The sequence below is a fragment of the Varanus komodoensis genome, unplaced genomic scaffold (genome assembly GCF_004798865.1).
Source record: "Varanus komodoensis strain SLA01 unplaced genomic scaffold, ASM479886v1 scaffold26, whole genome shotgun sequence".
In the NCBI taxonomy this organism is placed as follows: Eukaryota; Metazoa; Chordata; class Lepidosauria; order Squamata; family Varanidae; genus Varanus; species Varanus komodoensis.
The window spans coordinates 6,214,726-6,233,304 of NW_025335684.1; the positions used below are offsets into that span (position 1 = coordinate 6,214,726).

At 50.0% G+C, this 18,579-nt stretch overlaps 1 protein-coding gene across 1 annotated transcript in view; it reads left to right on the forward strand.

The window, feature by feature from the left end:
* The first annotated feature begins 776 nt into the window (after positions 1 to 776).
* Positions 777 to 18,579, forward strand: part of PRKAR1B (protein kinase cAMP-dependent type I regulatory subunit beta) — a 105,120-nt gene continuing 87,317 nt past the window's right edge. Inside the window, exons 1-2 of the mRNA XM_044433851.1 lie at positions 777 to 869; positions 2,994 to 3,197. Coding sequence (XP_044289786.1) covers positions 3,021 to 3,197 — 177 coding nt within the window. The 5' untranslated portion in view covers positions 777 to 869; positions 2,994 to 3,020. The remainder of the gene's footprint in view (positions 870 to 2,993; positions 3,198 to 18,579) is intronic.

Sequence of the window (18,579 nt, forward strand, 5' to 3'; positions counted from 1 at the left end):
TATTCCTCACCCAGATGAGATGCATTTCTACTTAAATCATAATGATTATTTCTAATTCTTCTTGCACACTTATATAAGGGTATCAGTGGCTGCTAGGCAATGACACTCACTGGTTTAGTGCAATGATTTTCTCAGGCAGCATTTCGCTGCAGCTGGTGTCGTTTTGATTTCGCGCGAGCACATCTGTTTACGCTCGCGAAAGGTGCGTGCCTCGCCTAGAAACACACACTGTGCATCGCACGGGAAGACACCCGATTCCGAAGCGCATAAGCCTCGCAGGTGCGGGCTGGTCCTCTCGCACAGCTGCGCGCCGCTCCGGCCGCTCCCCGGGAGCGCGCGTGGCCCTTTCCCCAGGCGGCTGCGCCTTGGGCGCCGTTTCTGCGCACCTGCAGCGGTCCGGGGAGCCTTCCCCCGGGGCCGCGGGCGCAGGGGCGCCCCGTTCCCCACGCCCGCGGGCCGGGAGCGTGTGCCAGCCGCGGGGGCGCGCGTGTGCGTGTGCGTGTGCGCTGCGTGCGCCCTGCCTGCAGCAGAGAGGCCGAGCCGGGCTCCTGACTGACAGCTGCGCGGACTTCCTGTGCGCGCCGTGCTGGCTCGGGAGGCTTAACGCTTTGTGTGCAGCGGGGGAATCGGAGTCCGGAGGGGAGGGCGAGCGGTCCGGGGGCGGCCGAGCGCCTGCGTGCGCGGGGGGGGGGGGCGCGGGGGCGCCCGGCGGGGGCTTTTCTCGCCGGCGAGGGGGGGGAGGGGGGGGAGGGGGGGGGGCCGTTCCGCCAAGGGGCCGGCCAGCGGCGGGGGGGAGGGAGAGAAGGCGCTGCACTGCGGAAGAGCAGGACCGGAGAGGAAGAGGGGTCGCCCGATCCCTCGGCCCCCAGGTACGTCGCCTTTCCCGGCCCTGCGCAGCCGGCCGCCCCATCTCCTCCGCTCTCCGGCCCGCGCCCTCCATTCATCCATCTTCCCTCCTCCCTCGCTCCCTCCCTCCCTCCCTCGCTGGCGTTTTGGAGCCGGTTCCCACAGCAACAATGGCTGAGGCTGAATCCAGCACAAAGGGCTGGTTCTGGCAAAGGGGGGGCGATGGAGGCGGGGGTGGGGTGGGGTGGGGGAGGCCGAGCCGGCGCCCCCTGCTCCAGGGCGCCGGCGAGGACGACCCCGGGGGCCGGGCTGGGGATGCCCCGCTGGGGACCGAGGAGATCGCCAGGGGTGCTTTTCCAGCCCCCCCCCCCGCCCCGAAAGCCATGCCTGGCTGCTATCCTTGCGTGCAGGAAGGACGCCAAAGCCAGCCTCCCCACAACTGGCCCCTTCCAGATGTGTTGAACTACAACTCCCATTCTCCCCGAGCCGCGTGGCCAAGTCAGGTCATGGGATGGCGTAACGTGGTGTCTTGCAATAGCAGGGGGTTGGACCCGATGGCCTTCATGGCCCCTTCCAACTCCGCTATTCTATGTTTCTATAGGTGATGGTTGAGCCTGGTGTGTCTGTTCTGAATTGCTGCCTCTTGCCGCTAAAGGCACGGCTTGGTCCAGAGAGGCATTAATGGTTACGTGGTTGATGGGCATTGTAGTCCAGCACATTTGGAGAGCGGCAGGTTGCAGAAGGTGTGGTACAAATAATCTCTTCACACGGCTAAAACCACGGCTTAGCTGAGAGACATTAAAGACCGTGGGGCTGATGGGAGTTGTAATGCAATACATTCAGAGGGTGCCCAGTTGGGGAAGGTGGTCTATAGCATCTGCTAAAGGTTTGCCTTCGTTGTGAGAGGCATTAAAGACGATTTTGGAAGAGCAGGGGGCTGGGGTCCTTGGCCCTTCTCTGCCACACTTCGGCACTAACCCTGCTCCTAATTTAAATCAGTTTCGATTTAAACCGATTTGATTTCGAGATTCCGACAGAGGTTGTGCCTCCTGGCTGTGAGAAGGGAGTATCTTCTCTCTTTGAGGCGGCTTGGGAATTGGCTTCCAAAGACCCCTGATTTCAGCCTCGCCTCACAGTGCAGCATCTTTGCCTGCAAAGCACCTTTGGATCTTGGACCCATAAGGAGGGTGAAGTGGCGAATGCATAATATTTGAAACCTCTGTGAATGAACTTGCCAAACTGGGGCTCTTCAGATCGGCTAGACTGGAACACTCACCATTCTTGACCAGCATGGCCTTTGGTTGTACAAGGCTGCTATGGACATTTCAAATCACAACCATTTCAGTTGGAAATGTGTCCCTTTGTTTTGAATGAACTTGGTAGCATCCACTATAGATTCCCTGGGAGAATGATCCATTCTTTAATTGATATGTTCTGCTGTTTTGCTTTGATGGAAGAGAAGTACCTTTCACATCCTGGCCGTTCTTTTTTTGTATGAACAAAGGTTGTTTCCATGGGAGAGTTCTTCCCATTGGGGTAAAGAAACGTAGGACCATAAATACATGTCAAGGTTTGGAGAGGTTTGCTTTCCGCACAGCCTATGTTGAGGACCACAGATGCTGGAGAATGTCTTGAATGATTTAGGAAGGTGGTGAATCTTGGGCGATGGTTTGAATGCCATCTTTGGGATTTCTTTGCCATTTACCCTTTGCAGAGAAAAACTTTGCTTGGGATATTCAATATGCCCAAAGGCCAAACCATCAGCTCAGCTTCTTGTGAACCAATATTCAAATATTTGTGTTCAAAAATACCTGAATGCAAACCAGAGAATTGCAGGCATCAATGCTTCAAATGCTGATGTGTTTTAGGGTTCGTGCTGCACAATTGAAAGAGAATTGCCTGGATCATCAATTTTTTGTGATCCTATAATGAAGAGCTGCTCAGTTGTAACACATTCAGCTGTTAGGGCCACTAGTGTAGTTTGCTATTCAGGACAGTATGCAAACTATATATAGATTATTTAATTTGGCTAAGGTACAGTAATGGGGCAGAGAAGATGCCCAGTATCTGAAAGCTTTGCATCCACTCCGGTGCATGAAGATTTTAGACGATCCGCTACATTAAAATCCCGCCACTTTCTCACTTAGGTTTGTCGTCTGTTTACACTCACCAAGATGGCTTCTTCTTCCTCCTGCAATGTGGAAGATGACGAGAGCCTGAAGGGATGCGAACTCTATGTTCAGAAGCACAACATCCAGCAAATTCTGAAAGAGTGCATTGTGAACCTCTGCATTGCCAAACCGGATCGGCCAATGAAGTTCTTGCGGGAGCACTTTGAGAAACTGGAAAAGGTCAGTGGCGGCTCAGTATTTGCTGTGGCAGCGTGTGCACATTTAAGAGCAAATCAGGATCAGCATCTTTCCAATGATTAGGAATCAGCCTTAGTCCAGCTCAGAGCATGGTCCATCCGTTGTCCTGAATTTCAGACTTTCCTAGCCTTAGACAGAGATGTTGAGGACTGAAGTCAAGACTTTGCACGTGCAAAAAAAGGCACTCAGGTCACTGTGGTTTGATATACACTGTATCTCAACTGTTTGCATTTATGTTCTGTTCTGTAAAAATAACTGGGGGGAAAAGTCACTATGGTTTGAGAGAACTATGGTCTCTTCTTGCAATGTAGAACTTTCTTGAGACTGGTTTTCTTCCCAGAATGGTTCAATGGACAGGTCTCTCTCTCTTTCTGCCTCTTTCTCTGCCTCTCTCTGTCTGTCTCTCTCTCTCTGTCTCTCTCTCTCTCCCATCTGTCTGTCTGTCTGTCTGTCTGTGTCTCTCTTTTTCCATACCAGTCCAATATAATTGCTTGATTATTATTTTGACGCTAAGGATATACTGAAAGCTGAATTGCAACTCTTCTAACGTCATTTGCGAAGACTTTTTCCAGGGGTGCAAGAACCCTGCCTTCTGCTCTGCCTTGTTTTCGTTTCCCTCGAGGGTCAGGTGCCCCTGGGGAGTCCTCTGTTGGGGCCACATGTCAGCAGTGGGCAGGACCAGAGGCAGCAATGGCTGGGTCACTTTTACTGCCCCTGCTTTGCTCTTTGTGCTTTGCAGGTTTGATCCCCAGCGGCTCCAGGTGGGGCTGGGAAAGGATCTCCCCTGAGACCCTGGAAAGAGAGCGGCTGCTGCCAGTCAGTGTCTGCAAAACTGAACTGCATAGGGGATTTCCTAGTGTGTAGTGTGGAAGCAGTGCTACCAGTCCAGACCTCCCTTCCATAACTGAGGAAGGGGTCCGTACTGCACACATTTGAATTCCGAATCAGGCCGTGGTGCGTTCTAATATAAGATTGTTGTGCGCCTTTGGCATAGCAGGAAGTATTGTTGGGGTGTTCTTAATGATGCTGCAGGAGGTGTGATGGGGACAGTTTTGCCGCCTGGGAACTGAGATGCGTCTTCTTTATCATCCTTGGTTGTCCAGGGATTCCATGTGTGGGTCAGCTTGACCAGTGAAAAGATGCTTGTGGCTTGGCGGCCTTCCATGTGTGTCTTTGGAGCAGCTCTGAAACCTTCCTTCCCTTCCCTGTTGCATTTTTAATCAACTAAGGAGATTCCGTGCACATGAATCTATGCATTGCTTTGAAAATGAAAGATGGGGGAAGCACAATACCACCGTGAAGCTTGAGGGAAGCTCAGTTTGTTGAGATGTATGGCTATCATCTAAAAGCTAAAGCAAAACTGGAATCACACGGTGGGAGAAAAACCGACTGTTTTCTTAATTTTATGTCTTTTTTCCAACCTTGGAAGGAGTGTTTGTATATGTGGACAACCTTTGAAAGCTCAGGGCTGGCCAACTGTGTAAGGAGAGGAACTCTGAGGTTTTGCCACGGGTCAGATTTAAACCCAGGGCTCTCCGGTTTCAGAAAGATACTGGAGCTCAGAGGTGGAGTCCTTGCTTTGCATGCAGAAGGTCTTGGGTGCGTTCCCAGCATTTCCAAGGAAAGCAGAAGCACCTTGCCCGAACTCACGGCCAGCGAGTGCCAATCAGGGCTGGTGGATGCCTGCTTTAGAAGTGTCAGGTTCATCCTGGCAGTTCCCATTCCCTTGCCCTCAAGGCAAGTCCAGGAGCACGGGCACCTGTGCTGATCCATGCCGACAAACCCAATGGAGCCATCTTCATTCTGGCTGGGAGCAGCTGTTGTGTTAAGCTAATGAGCCTTAATAGCTTGTTCCAGACCAAGCAACGCCAACGTATTTTGCCATACAGCAGGGAACGAGATACCCTTGCTGGGAAAATCCATTTCTGCCCAGCTGTTGTGAGGGCCGCAGCTAAACGCGGAGAGAAAAGGGAAGTCCGAGAGGGCTGGCAGATGGCTCCATGCCTCCTGCCCATCAAAAAGTGCCAGACCTGGGTCCATGTGAACTCTGGGCCCTCTACACCTCTGGTCAGCATGGAGGTAACCATAGCCAGTAGGGTCAAGGAAATGGAAATCCCGTTGCGTTGGAGGGGGGAGATTTCTTTACATTCCTGGCTGGTGTCCTTCTGGTTGCCTGCCTTCTTTGCAATCCCATTCAGTCTAAGATACGCAAAGGAGAACACCATCACCTTTCCAAATCTGGAGCTTCGGTATGTCACTGCAGGGAAATTCCGCTTTTGCACCGTGTTGCAGAATGCAGAAGACTGGGATGGAGGTTATTCACATTTGCTCTGAATCATTTATGCTGAGGGGCCATTGGATATGGTGTAGCCCCATGTCAGAGGTCAGAGATAGTGCTCTGACCATCAAGCTGGGATCGGAGCTCCAAACACCCTCCCCGTTAAAAGCATTGCTGAAAACACTGCGCAGCTGCTCTCTGAGGTTGGGAGAGTGACCTCGGAGAGGGGTGAAAGGATGGGAGCTGTCCTCTCCAGCCACCATCCTTCCCCCTCCAAACACTCCAGGCAGACAGGTACAACGCTCGGCTAGCAGAAAAGCCAGGCTGCAGGATGGAAAGGCAGATCATCTGCACAGCCTCTTCTGCTTTGTGCTGGATGCCTGGACTTCGCAGCGGTTCCCACAGGAAAGCCTCCTTCCTATTTAGACTGGGCTCTTCCCACCAAGCGTGTCTTCTTCAGGGGATTCCAATTAGCCTCGGTGTGCATTGGCCATCTTCTTGCAGCCCTTGGCTACTGGCGATCTGGCCCAGCCTTGTTGCTTCAGAGGGCAAGGGCTGAAGGAACGGTGGAGGTGGCTCACGGACGGGTTGGCGGCCAAGAAGTCCAGGTGCCTCAGCCCCACCTGCAAAGATGGCTCGTACAGAGGCTCGGCTTGCCCGCAAAATGGCTGAGCGACGTCCCAGAAGGATTTTGAAAGTGCGTCCTGAAACCTCATCGCTTGCTCTCTCTCCCTTGCCCATCTAGCGCACCAGCCCCGCGGATGCGATGCCAGCAGGCGAGTGCTGTATAAATAATGCTTAATAAGAATCCTCTGTGTTTGCAAAACGCATTTCGAGAAACGCCAGCGGCAGAGCCAGCTACGGTGCACGAGAAAGAAGCTTTGTTTCTTACGGCATTGGCCTCATGCCAGCAAGTAAAGATACAGGCTTAGCAAAATCATGACTCTCCCCTCCCCCCAGGAACACAGCCATCCCTTTCTTTCCTCCCTCAGTGATTAGTTTTTGTCTAACGATGAGGGCGTGGTGGATGTCAGAGGCAAGTGCGCGAGGGCACTTCTCCAGGGAACTTACTTTGATGTGGCCTCTAATATTTACCCTTTAAAAAAAAAAAAGGTCATGGATATTGGAGCTTTTCCCATGGTCTTCCCAGGGGGTGGATTCTACACACAAGGTGTTGTAAGAGGCTAGACAGGTACCTGGGATGCAGGTGTGTCAGCGGCAGGCTGATTGGTGGTCCAGGGCAGGGATGGACCACTTCAGTGGCTATGGGCAGGGGCGAGGGGGGAGATGCCTTGTCCTCCCTGAAACTCACCATGGACTGTACCATGTTGTCCCTGCCCTGCAAGGCAACTCTTGTTTTTTGAAGCGCCCCATCTCATGTGGGGCTTCAAAGATGCGGGGAAAGGGGAGTGCTGCATGGTACCCTGAAGAGCTTCAAGGCAAAGCCGACATTGCTCTAAAAGCTCCCAGCTGTGGTCTTCAATCTGGGATCTCCGGTGCAGGAAGCATGTCTGAGGCATAGGATTGGCCTTCTGGTGTCAGCTGCCTCCATGACATAGGAGGATTCTGGGCTGACGTGCCAGTGTCCCAGCTCGAGAAGCTTGTAGTTCTCTCTTCCGGCCAGCAAGGAGCTAGTCCCTAATGCACAGGAATCCCCTTTGCAGAGCCTACTGCCCCTCCCACTTTGCAAGTTTCGGAGTCTTCTGCATTCGAACCCATCAGGCTCAGAACTCCAGAGGAGGATGACCACTGTGGAACTGTTTGCTGCCTGTCACACTCTGGGACTTGTGGGGACCTTGAGGAGAGTCCAGCTGGCCACAGTGAAGGAGATGAATGGGAAAAGCAGGGCTATGCCCCTAGGCCTGCTGAAAGTATATTTTTCCTCCTCCCTCCCCATTCTTTTTTTCCTCGCATGCTATGTCTTTTGGGATTGCAAACCTGCACAGAGGGATGCCCTGATTTAATTGATTAACTGGAAGCCTCGTTGGGGACGTTTTTAAGCTGAGGGGTAGCATAAAATACCTCAAACCAACCAAGACATCAACTCTTGCTTGGGACCCTGAGGAACTGGGTGCTCTCCTGCTTGTCTTAAAGGAACTGCTGTCAATTCTTTCTGTCTCATCCGAATAGTTTTCACCTTCCCTCATTAGTGCCTGATGTTTCACAAAGCGCTCCTAGCAGCATGTTATGTATGTGGCTTGACGTTACAGCAAAATGTATCATAAAAGCGACGTCTGCCGAGATGCGAGCATGAATTTTGCATGAAAAGCTTGCATTTGGAAACGACGGTTAGGCTAAATGCATTCGGAAGGAGCGAAAATGCGATTCTCATGTGCGTGACAGCGAAACAAGTTGGGAGAAAACAGGGATGGAGGCCCTGAAAAGGTCACTGTCATGGTAGGAACGTGAAGATGAAGCACGGATCTTCTGCGGTCAGAATTTTTACATGAATCCCAGAAGTCATATGCAGAGGCGTAATTTCTGGAGCAGCAGGCAAGACCTGGATTTGAAAGCTGCACATTGTCTCCGTCATGACGGAGAGGCATTTTGCTAGCCCCTTTATGTGCCCACCTGGGTGCCCTGATCCAATGCGAGGTCCAGACCGAAGTGCGACAGGCGAGATCGAGGGACAGGGCCTTCTCAGGTGTGGCGCCCATGCTGGGAGTGCCCTGCCTGGGGAATCCCACCCAGCCTCACCGTTACTGCCTGGTGAAGATGTGGCGTTTCTGGGATGCTTTTGTGGCATGGTGCTGACAAGGAGAGGGTTGGACTGGATCCCCCTCCCCAAAAACCATGCCCGAAATGGCTGCCGAAATGGAGGGAGGCTCTTTTCTACCCATCAGCTGCCAAAGCTACCTGTAGTCGTTTCTTTTGATTTTCAGATAGTTCCTGATTCAGATTTGATTCCATTATAATTCGTCCCACAAACTGGGTGCCATGGCCAAAAAGGCCAAAAAGGCCCCTGACCAGCCACTGACCAGGTATCTCTGGTCAGCGGCTGACTCAGCTTCAAGGAGGGCATCAGCAGAAGATCTGGAAAGAAGGGTGCCCTTACTTCTGCCCCAGATTCACTGGGGGGGGGGGGCTTTGGCAACCATTTATCTTTCAAGCCCTTCCCTCCACTAGCGATAGGGGAGTAATAATCCTGGCCCGCCTTACAGGGCTGGTTTTAAGGCTTGCTGAGATGGTGCAACCTCTGTTTTCCCACTGCTGCATCTTCCTTTTTATGGTACCAGGCAGGAAAAAACTGGTTAAGGAGGAAAAGGCGGGACTGCACAATGGCTTTGAATTGGTAGCATACGAGACCCTTCTCTGGAAGTTCCCCGACTGCACTCTTAACCTGGCTCTGCTATTTAAGAGACTCGGGGCTATGCATCCCAAATGCACTGCAGACATCGTAGGAGGTAAACTTGCTGCAGAAACATCTGCATGATCTCCACTGAATGAGGTAGAGCTAGCATGGAGAGGGCCTTTTCAGTGGTGGCCCCCAATTGTGGAATGGCTTCCCCAGAAAGGCTTGTCCGGTGATCTTTCCAGCATCAGGTGGAAAGACCTTTTAATATTCCCAGTCCTTCGGCTTTAAAGATAGTGCCTTCTCAGCTCTTTGCACTGAGACTGGGTTTTATCTGGGATACTTTTCTGCTTTGATTCTGTTTGAAACCTATAGTTTGGTATTCTGTTGGACTATATCATTGAATGTTTTGGTTTTAAGCTTTGTGTTGTAAAACACCCAGGAAGCGTCCCCTCCTGGGTGTTATGGAAATGCAAGAATGCATCGACAAATTGTAATTGTGTGCAAGTTGTAATTGTGACCTGGAACTTTGGATGGGAAGCCATCAGCCAATCAGGCTGCAAGTCAAAATGGGCAGCCAAAATGGGCAGCCAAATTGTGCAGAGGCGTACCTGCGCAGAGGTGTACCTGTGCAGAGGTGTGCCGTAGCATCTTGAGGAGGGGCTCTGGAACTGCAGAAGACAGAAGTGCCTTGGGAACAGAGTGAACAAGGCAGTTCCCAAGAATCTAACTCTTCTGGTAATTTGCAGTTGGATGGCCCGGGGTGATCGCCGTGTGTTTTCTTAAAGAGGTCAAATAAATATCAGCTCACCTTCCTATAAGAGAAGGAATAGCTTGGGAGGAGAAATAGAGCTGAAGGGCTGCGGTGCCATGGGTCAGCTGTGTAAATGATATATGCAGGGGGGCCCCGATCTTTTTGTGTTGGTGGGCACATCTGGAATTCTGATGGAGACTCAGAGATGCTCTGGCAGAGCGACTGCCATGGAGAGACCTTGTCCATTCATAAAATGGCTATCGGAAAACACTAATTTCTGAAATGGCAAATGAGTGAGGCAAAAGGAAAATAACTTGTCTAAGCACTGGAGCACAAGGAATTCCCTCTCCAAAGAAATCAGTCATGCTCCGTTTATTTGCATAACACGTTTTCTACAATACACGGTGTTCAAAAGCAGTTTGCAAAACAGACACAACAATCCTAATTAGGATACATAATGAAGTAGCATTCATGGAATTTTGATATGCTCATTTCAAGCTTATCCACATTTAAGTGAACACAAGACATGCCAGCAGGTCAGTGAACAATACCCAGCACCCAACTCTTCCCTAAAGAATCTGTCTGTGCTCAGGGGCCTAACCAGCAGGGTGGGACCCACATGAAACTCACAGCAAAAATGGGGCAGACAGAAAGCACCTTGAGCACCCCACCCTCCAACAACAGAAAGAGACCCTCCCTTCACCAGGATCCCATGCAGGGACGGGATGCAGAGTAGGCTTGGCTGGACCTGCATCCTAAGCCTCCCCAGTGACAAGAGTTGCCCAGAGGTGATTATGTACACCTGTTTCGCCTTTAGGAGCCTAAACCTCCAGAAAGGAAGAAACATCCCTTCTGTGCCTGAAAAGGCATTTCATACTTTTGCTTCAAAGGTGGCACTCTGAAGTGAGAATTGTATTTTCTTGCAAGTTTTCTTTTAACCCCTGCACGAAATGATGCAAACGGAAAGAAACAAGCAGAGAGAGGGACCGAGTTCCAAAAAGATCCACAAAATCGACCTCCGTGCTTCGAAAGAGGCTTCTAGGATCTGGTGATGCAAGAGGGCCCTGGTGTGAGTCACAGAGTCCAGGCCCGCCAAGGGCACCGTGTGCCAGACACAGCTGGCTGCCTGGCTGATGGATGCTGCAGAGGTCACAGACTTGCCCTTGTCCTTCCCTATCAGGCCTGGCCAGATTTCGCCTTGCGTGGCCGCCTTCATCTTCTGACGGTTCACTGGTGCGTTCTAAGTTGTCTGGGAAGGACACCTACATGGGGACCGCCTTCGCATGGTGCAGTTCAAGATACTAGGGAAATTGGATATATATACTTGCTCAGCCCAAGCTGCAAAATCCCATGTTGGAGAAGCTCCCAGAAGCCCCTTCCAGAGGTCAACAAGGCAAAGGCAAAAGCGGGAAGGCCAACATGAAAAGCAAAACAACCCCGACATATTTTAGCTTAAAGCTCTTACTGCCAGCAACTGCAGCTTAGGAAAGGAATTCCAAATTTTAGAATGGGGGGAAAGAAAACCACTCAAACACACGTGCCGGGAAGCCACCAAGGATTGGTAGCGGGGAGTCCGAAGCTGGGACCCAAGCAAGAAGGCATGCCTGTCTGTGGAACGTAAGGCACTGGCTTTGGCCCGGACACCTGAGGTTCAACACACCAGCAAGGTTCAAGCAAACCTTTGGCTTGCACTCTGCCCTTTGGCACCTTGCCTTGGGGGAAGCAGGATATTTTCCATCAACTATAGCAGTGCAATCGGTATTCCCTGTGCCACTAGCCTCCTCTGTACCCCTTCCCCAGCAATCCTATATAGATGGCTCTTTTTTCACCATTGCTACAAGCAAGGAAAGTGTGATCACCAGTAGCATGACTGCCCGGGTGGGTTGGGGGGGGGTGAATAAAGCCCCAGAGTCATTCACTAGCACTGTGCAGCAGAATGCATTGCGCAGAAATCTCATGGTTCTTTTCACTCTGAGAAAAAAGGGTAGGAAAATATGGGAAGTGTATGAATGGAGGGCAGTGCCATCTGGACCCCCAGTAAAATCCCATGATGAGGTAGGGCAATGCCCTCATCTGGAGGCATCCACCAAACTGGAAGTGTTTCTGTTGACCTCAGACTGGAAGTGATGCTTAGGAGCTTCAGGACAACACCGGGTCTAGGAAACCACACATTGAAGTCACTTCGGGATCCTTGCTTGTTCTAAAGCTGTTAATTATAGTTTTCCAGTTCCGAGGAAGCAGGAAACTCTACTTAATGGAACCTTTCTTGGTTTCTTTCTTGGCTTGTGTGAAGGGGTGCTGTGTGCACAGACAAGGACATCATTCATCGCTTAGCAAATTATCATCTAAATGTTTCTAGGATTCCTTATTTATTAAGTTGTAACAAGCCTGTTTTAAATTATCCTAAATGGGATTCTTCCTTAGCAACGGCCGAGCTGGTCCAGCGTTCTTTCCAAGAATGCCGACAAACAACATTCGGTGGTCTACCAGAAGTTGGCCTGTCGATGCAAGGAGGACGGACCGGAGGCGCTGCTGGGGCAGAGGTTCTGGCGCTGTGATCCTGCCAGGGCCAGCATGGAATGGCTGGGCATCTGCCAGGGGTGTCCCCCAGAGGTGTTCTTCTGCTTCATCTGGCTTGCTTGTGGGCCCCTCGTGGTGGATGGGGTGGAAGAGGAGCAGAAGCAGGAGAGCTTCTCCCCTCAGGGAGTAAGTTGAGCTTGGAGCTAGGATTCACTCATGCCAGGGAAAGCACCTCTTCTTCATGGGGAGCCCTGAGCTGAGTGCCAGATTAGTCTCTTGCTGGGCAAGCCCCCGCTACGCGGGGTTGGCTGCTTGGATAAGTGCCCTCTCGCCGCACCAGGCAGACATCCTCTTCACGAGGGTGGCTGCTGAGACAGAGCTTCTCTCGCCACTCCAGGTGAAAGTCCTCTTCACGAGGCTTGCTTTTCAGGTAGGGGTCTCTAGCCACGCCTAGCAAACATCATCTTCCTGAGGCTAGGTGCTTCAATCGTTTTTCTCGAGCCACTCCAGGGAAACACGCTCTTTATGAAGCTGGCTACTTAGATGGTTGTTCTGTAGCCATGCCAGGCAAAAGGCCTGCGCAGGAGGCTGGCTCCTGAGACAGGGTTTCTTTAAGCACACCAGGCAGAGATGAGAGGGCCCTGCTGGCTCTCTGCCCACCCAGCAAGTGGTTGGTAGCAAGGTGCTAAGAAGGTAAATTCACGGAGGAGGGGCCCACGAAGGGTTCCTTGCCCAAGTGCCCTCCAAAACCTGGAGCCATCGCTGGTTCCTGCTCATGTCCCGCAAGACCCAGGGCTGCCTTCTGCCTTCCATTGCTGGTACTGGCACCGAAGGAGAGCCAGCTGCCAAGGAACAAAGAGTGCAATGTCTCTGAATAATCGAAGGGCCAGATCTGTCTGAAAACAGATGTGTCAACCAGAAAGCATCTCTGGAAGATTTCCCTTGCAACATTCGCCCTTTCCTTACTTCAGGATAATTTGGCTTATATTTTTGAGGATTGAACTTGATGGAAAGAGAAGAGTGGAATTATTTATTGGGAACCCATTCCATGCTGTGATGTTTAGAACATTGAGGTCAGCAGGAGAGCACCTAGGTGGGACTTAATGGCTAGGTTTCGCTTTTGAAGTTCTTCCCGGAATGTGTTTTTTTTTTCTTTTAAAAATCCATATCTTTACTTCGAGTCTAGCACTTATATGGTGGAACTTCTTAGAAGATAATAGCAGAGAAAGTCTGCAGACATAGCCACGAGGAAGAAAATATGGTTTTCTTGGAATGGCGGCTGCTCTGCAAGAGGTGTGCTTAGTGGACCTGCTGGGAGACTTATTCTGTAGTATTAAAATGGAGCTGGGAATTTCCCTGTGACTCCTGCCTTTAGCTGGTGCCTTCCAAGTGCTGGTCCAGGAGGGTCCAGGAGAAAGGGGTTTGTAGTCCAGGTGGAAAGGCTGGGGTAGATCCAGTCTCTCAGTCCTAAATAAGAACTAACACCATGTCTAGATATCAGCAAAGCTTGTCTCTTTCCCTCTTTATGTTATTGTTTTATTCTGTGTATATCTCCATCTCATTTTCCCCTCCTGCACGGAACCCAAGGAGGCTCACATCATACTCCTCCTCTCCATATTACCCTACAACAACCCTGCGAGGTAGGTTAGTCTGAGAGTCAGAGACTGGCCCAAGGCTACCCAGGGAGTCTAGTCACCCTGGCTTAATGGCTGAGTGGGGACTAGAACCCAGATCTCCTGAGTCCCAGTTAAACACTCTAACCGGTGCATCATGCTGGATCCCAGTGCAGAGCAGAATGGTTTACACACTGCAGGTATTTTTGCCTTTTTCCAGTCCCTCTGCTTTGATCTCAAGGCCCTGGGGCTGGGCTGTTCAGTCTTGCTCATGATTTTGTGTAGGGCGCTATCATCCCATGATGCCCATGTCCGTAGCAAAAGATGATATGAAAACGGGCATCTTTCGTAAGAACATGGCTTGCTTACTTGTGCTTGTTCTGACAGCACATTGGTTCCACCTCTAATTTTGGGGGGAAACATCTTCTCAGAGCCCACCCGCTTGGCCCTTCTGCTTCTGGTCCCAGTTTGCACCCCTGCCCAGAAAGGGCGACCAGGGAAATGTTGCCCGTTCTCACCATTCGTGCCGCTTCCAAGCTGGAGGGAGGTAGATATCCAGGCAGCAAAACAGAAGAGAAGCTCTGGGGGCAGTGCTGCCCCCTCAGCAGATGCCCAGTGATGCCAAACCTGGTACTCAGTGCACATAATGCAACGCCGGAGGTCAAGCCGCTCTGTACCTAACCACTGTCTGAATGGGAGACCTCTTGGGGACCCTACACGTGTATTGGTCCTGGTCTGTTTTGGCAGCCTCAGGGTACAGAGTTGTGGTTGTAGCTTGCTAGTGGCTTTGCGGCCTGGATCCCAACGGTCTGAGGGTGGTCCTGGGGCCTCCTCTAGGTGCAGGGCAGCATCCCTCTGTCTCTCCGCTGGAGAACTGGGTCCTGGCGAGACAGAGCCTTACAATGGCTTCCAGTGGCCGAATCTTTCCTAGCTTCATAGTTCTTCTGTGGATGAGGGACTGGAATACCTGGAAGGCGACAGGTCCGAGTGCTGGACAAGATTGTCCCACCTCCGCTGCTGTAAACATGCAACACTCCCCGAAGTCCACTTCCTTCCATCCCCTGCAACGTCACCTCTCCGAACATTGCAGGAGAACCATTCTGTTCTCACTAGTACAGCATTTTCGTTCTGAACTGAGCATGACCGGAGAGAATGGGGGAGAGTTCAAGCACCCATCCAAACCCATGGTATCTTTGCACTTGTGAATTGTACGTGCCATTCCGGTACGGCAGGAGAGCTTGTTGTCATGACAACATGGGCTTTGTATTATTTAAAAGCACGGGTGGTGTTTCCTTGGAAGTGAGTTTTGTACAAGCCTTCATGGCAAGCCAGACTGCACGCTCGTTATTTAAAGGGCCACTCTTGGAAATGTTTATTTATTGTTTCAAAGTGTGTGTGAGTGTGTGTGCGGTTCCCCCCCCCCCCCCGCCATGATCCATGGATGATGACTTTTTAAAAGCTTAGCCTTGGACGTCATATATCCTTGAGTTTCCAAGCTGAGTCCTGTAATGGATTTTCATACCTAAGCAGCAAATAGCATCATATGGAGAAGCTCGCTGGTCAGTTTTCTGCACCGCGTAGAAAGGGAGTGTATAGCGAAGAGACTTCTCTTTAAAAATTGAACCATATGGTAACTTACTTCTTTTATCTTTCCTTTGTTGTTTTTATCAAAGGGGGTGGAAGTTCCTTTTGAAAAAGTATGAAATGTATATCTTGGTGCAACTTCTGGAATGTCATGTTCTATATTATTGTTCTAAGTCCTTTGCTACTTGAGCATGTAAATTTTAATAACCACCGATTTTTATGTTTGCCTGAGTGTTTTATCCAATTTCACCTTTCTTGGCCAGTTCAAATGATCATACTAATTCTTCCTGACTGGTCTGAGTAGTGCTTTTTGGAACAGCCAGTCAAATAAGGGACAATCCATGAAGTTCATGATGAATCCAAGAAAGAGCAGGGGGAAATCTATGCTGTACTTCAGGAGGAGTGCTTAACCCTTGCGAAAGTGTGACATACATTCTGAGGGAACCTTGAAATACACAAAAAGGTCCTGAACAAGAAACAAAAATGATTTGTGGTAGGTACTTTGGTGGCAAAGTATTATAAAGCCTTTCCGGCTGGTCCAAAGCCTAGCTTTTACTAGCGTTTACTTCCGTGTTCGGATGCTGAGGTGCAGAAGGGACTGATTCTCCTGCAACGATGCGTATTATCTGCTTTGTCACTGAGTCACAGTGTGCTTCTTTTTAAGCACTTGGCAGAGTTCGACATACTGCGAGGTCTCCGTGTGAGTGGCCGGACTGTGGCGCAATTTTTAGCGCTGGGGGAATCTGAGGATGAGGTGGTGTTTCGGTATTTGCGAAGCCTAAAGCTGGGAGCAGGTGACCCTGAGGCTGCTTCTAGCTCTCTTCAGTTTCAGGGAACATGGTCGATTTGGTTGATCAGCAGCCATTCACTACTCTTACAGAGGTACTGTGCTTCTTCTATACATTTCTTTCAACATGTTTGCATTGTTATGCTCTGTTGTGCATCACGCCCGCACCATCATGCATCCGGGGAGAGGTACATGTGCGTGTGTGTTGCAGCTCTGCGAGGTTTATTTACCGACAAACTTAAATTGGTTTAACATCATTCTCTCTCCCTGGAGCTCTGAGAACTGTTTTTGAGAGAGCTGCTATCAGTCTCCAAACAGAGTATTATCCTTAGCAGCAGCCTCTCCATCTTATAGTTCCTCGGATTTCAGGGATGCCTTTTGGATTAAACAGGTCCTGGGGTGGATGAGCCAGGGATGCTTGACTTCGTGATATTTTGCAAACATCACGCTGAAGCTGGGTGCCAACTCTCTTCCATTTTCCTTTGCAATCTGACCATAGGAAGTGCACATTTGAATTGGGAAAAGGATGTGTTTCTATGTACATTTTTTCAAAAGTGTGTATTTCCCCACTGTGGGCTATAGTGTGAAAATGAGTTTTTGTTGAAAAATGCACCTTTCTAAGCATTCTCCCCCCTCCCAAAAAAAAAAACAACATTTATCTAATGTGATTGCAAGTTCAGGGATGTGTGAACCTTTTCTGGAAAAAAGTGCACGTCCACTCGTGTTTGGGGCTGTGAATGGGGAAAGTTCTGATGATTTGTGAATGGAAATGAAATTCTTGCGGGTACCTAACTGGGTACCAAAAATTCTGGGTACCAGAAATCCTCATGGGTACCAAAACCATTTAAATTCGTAGCAAAGACATGTCTGTTGAAAGAAAAAGTGATCCGTGGTTTGGCATGATTATGGAGAGTACAAAAGTGAGAGGAAATGAGCGGGGTTAGCCCATTCCAAAGTGTGTTGTCAATATGCCCCAGCCTGGCACCCTGAAATGGTTTGGGTTTCATCTCTCCCCTGGCAGTGTGGTCAGGGATGTGTGTGGGGGGTCATTTAGAACATTTGAAGGGCACCAGGCTGGGGAAGGCGTTTCAACCCCAAGAGCCTATCCAATCAAGGCACCTTTCTGTAGGTTCAAGGATGTTTGGGAGGAGATGAACTCTTGTGTGTCAAAGGGGATATACAATTTATTGACTATAGCAATTAAATTTAGAAGCACAAGAGAAACAAGCAAAAGAACGCTTACCTCCCTCCGGCTTTGTTGGTTCCCTGAATATGGCATGGCCCCCAAAGTTGAATAACATGCCCATTCATTTCCAGACATGGGTTTTATAAAGTTCCTCTCTCTGAGTTTTTCAGAATTTCCAACCCTCCTTTCTGGTGCACAGTTTCCTTCTCACAGCAAAAAGAGCTCTTATCTACAGAATGGTTGGGGGAAACAGCTCCCAGCCAATTATCTCTACTACTATTCCTAAAGAAGCTGAAGTCATAAGGCTTTGGCACGGCGGCAAGAAACTTCCTGGCTTTTGGACACTGGGAACGTCCACTGCATTACCTGTTGAAGCTTCTTCTGGTTGAGTCCATCCGATGCAAAGGCTAACCTGTGTGCTGACAGTGCATTGATTAATCTTCGTCTGTGGCATCAGATGGGGGCACCCATGGTTCCTGCAAAGGGTTGCCTGTGAGAAAACCACTCATGGTTCAGGAACAGCAAATCCGTGAGATGTGAGCTTGTAAGACTCTTCTTATTCACCCCGGAGTTCAGTTCATCTCATTCCCAATGTTGAGCTTTCGACCCTCTTTTTGGACTGAAAAAATGTGCATTTCAAATGTGCATAGACTAATGTGTAAAAGCTATGACTGGGGGATTATGGGAGTTGGAGTCTAATGCATCTGGATGCCCGGATGGGGAGGACCGATCCAGAAGTGTTCCCCCATTCAGCACTGGGTCGCATGTTCAACTTCCCTGTGAAACTGACCAACTAACCAAATGAAATTCAGATTTAAGTATACCTGTTCCAAGAGCAGTCACACATTGAATTGATATGTGGCAATCAGAACAGTTCCTTGTTCACATCAGCATCAAGAAACAGTTTTCTCTCCGAAAAGCATTGCAGTATTTGATCAAAATTAAGGAAGAGGCTCTAGAAATCATCACTTCCGCTCATCAGAGCTGGCTATCTGAAAAAAAGTCATCGAGACAATTTAGTGGTACCCAAAGGGTGGGGGGTGATAGTGCAGTATAACACAAGTGTGCCTTGGGGCACGATGCCTCCACTTCATGGGCATTATGAATATGGCTAGGAAAACACTTGCTTTGGTTGCATTATTGGTTACTCCTTCCAAATTTACAGGTGAACAATACCTTTATGAGGACCAAGGATGAAATTGGGCAAAGGACCACCAATTGACCTTTCTAAGAAAAGTACTCGGGCTTCTGACCCCCGTCTTGATGTTGGCCAATTCATGACTTCAGGGAGGGAAAAAGTCCAGGTAGATCTGGGAGACATATTTGTTTAGCTTGGCCTATAATTGACTT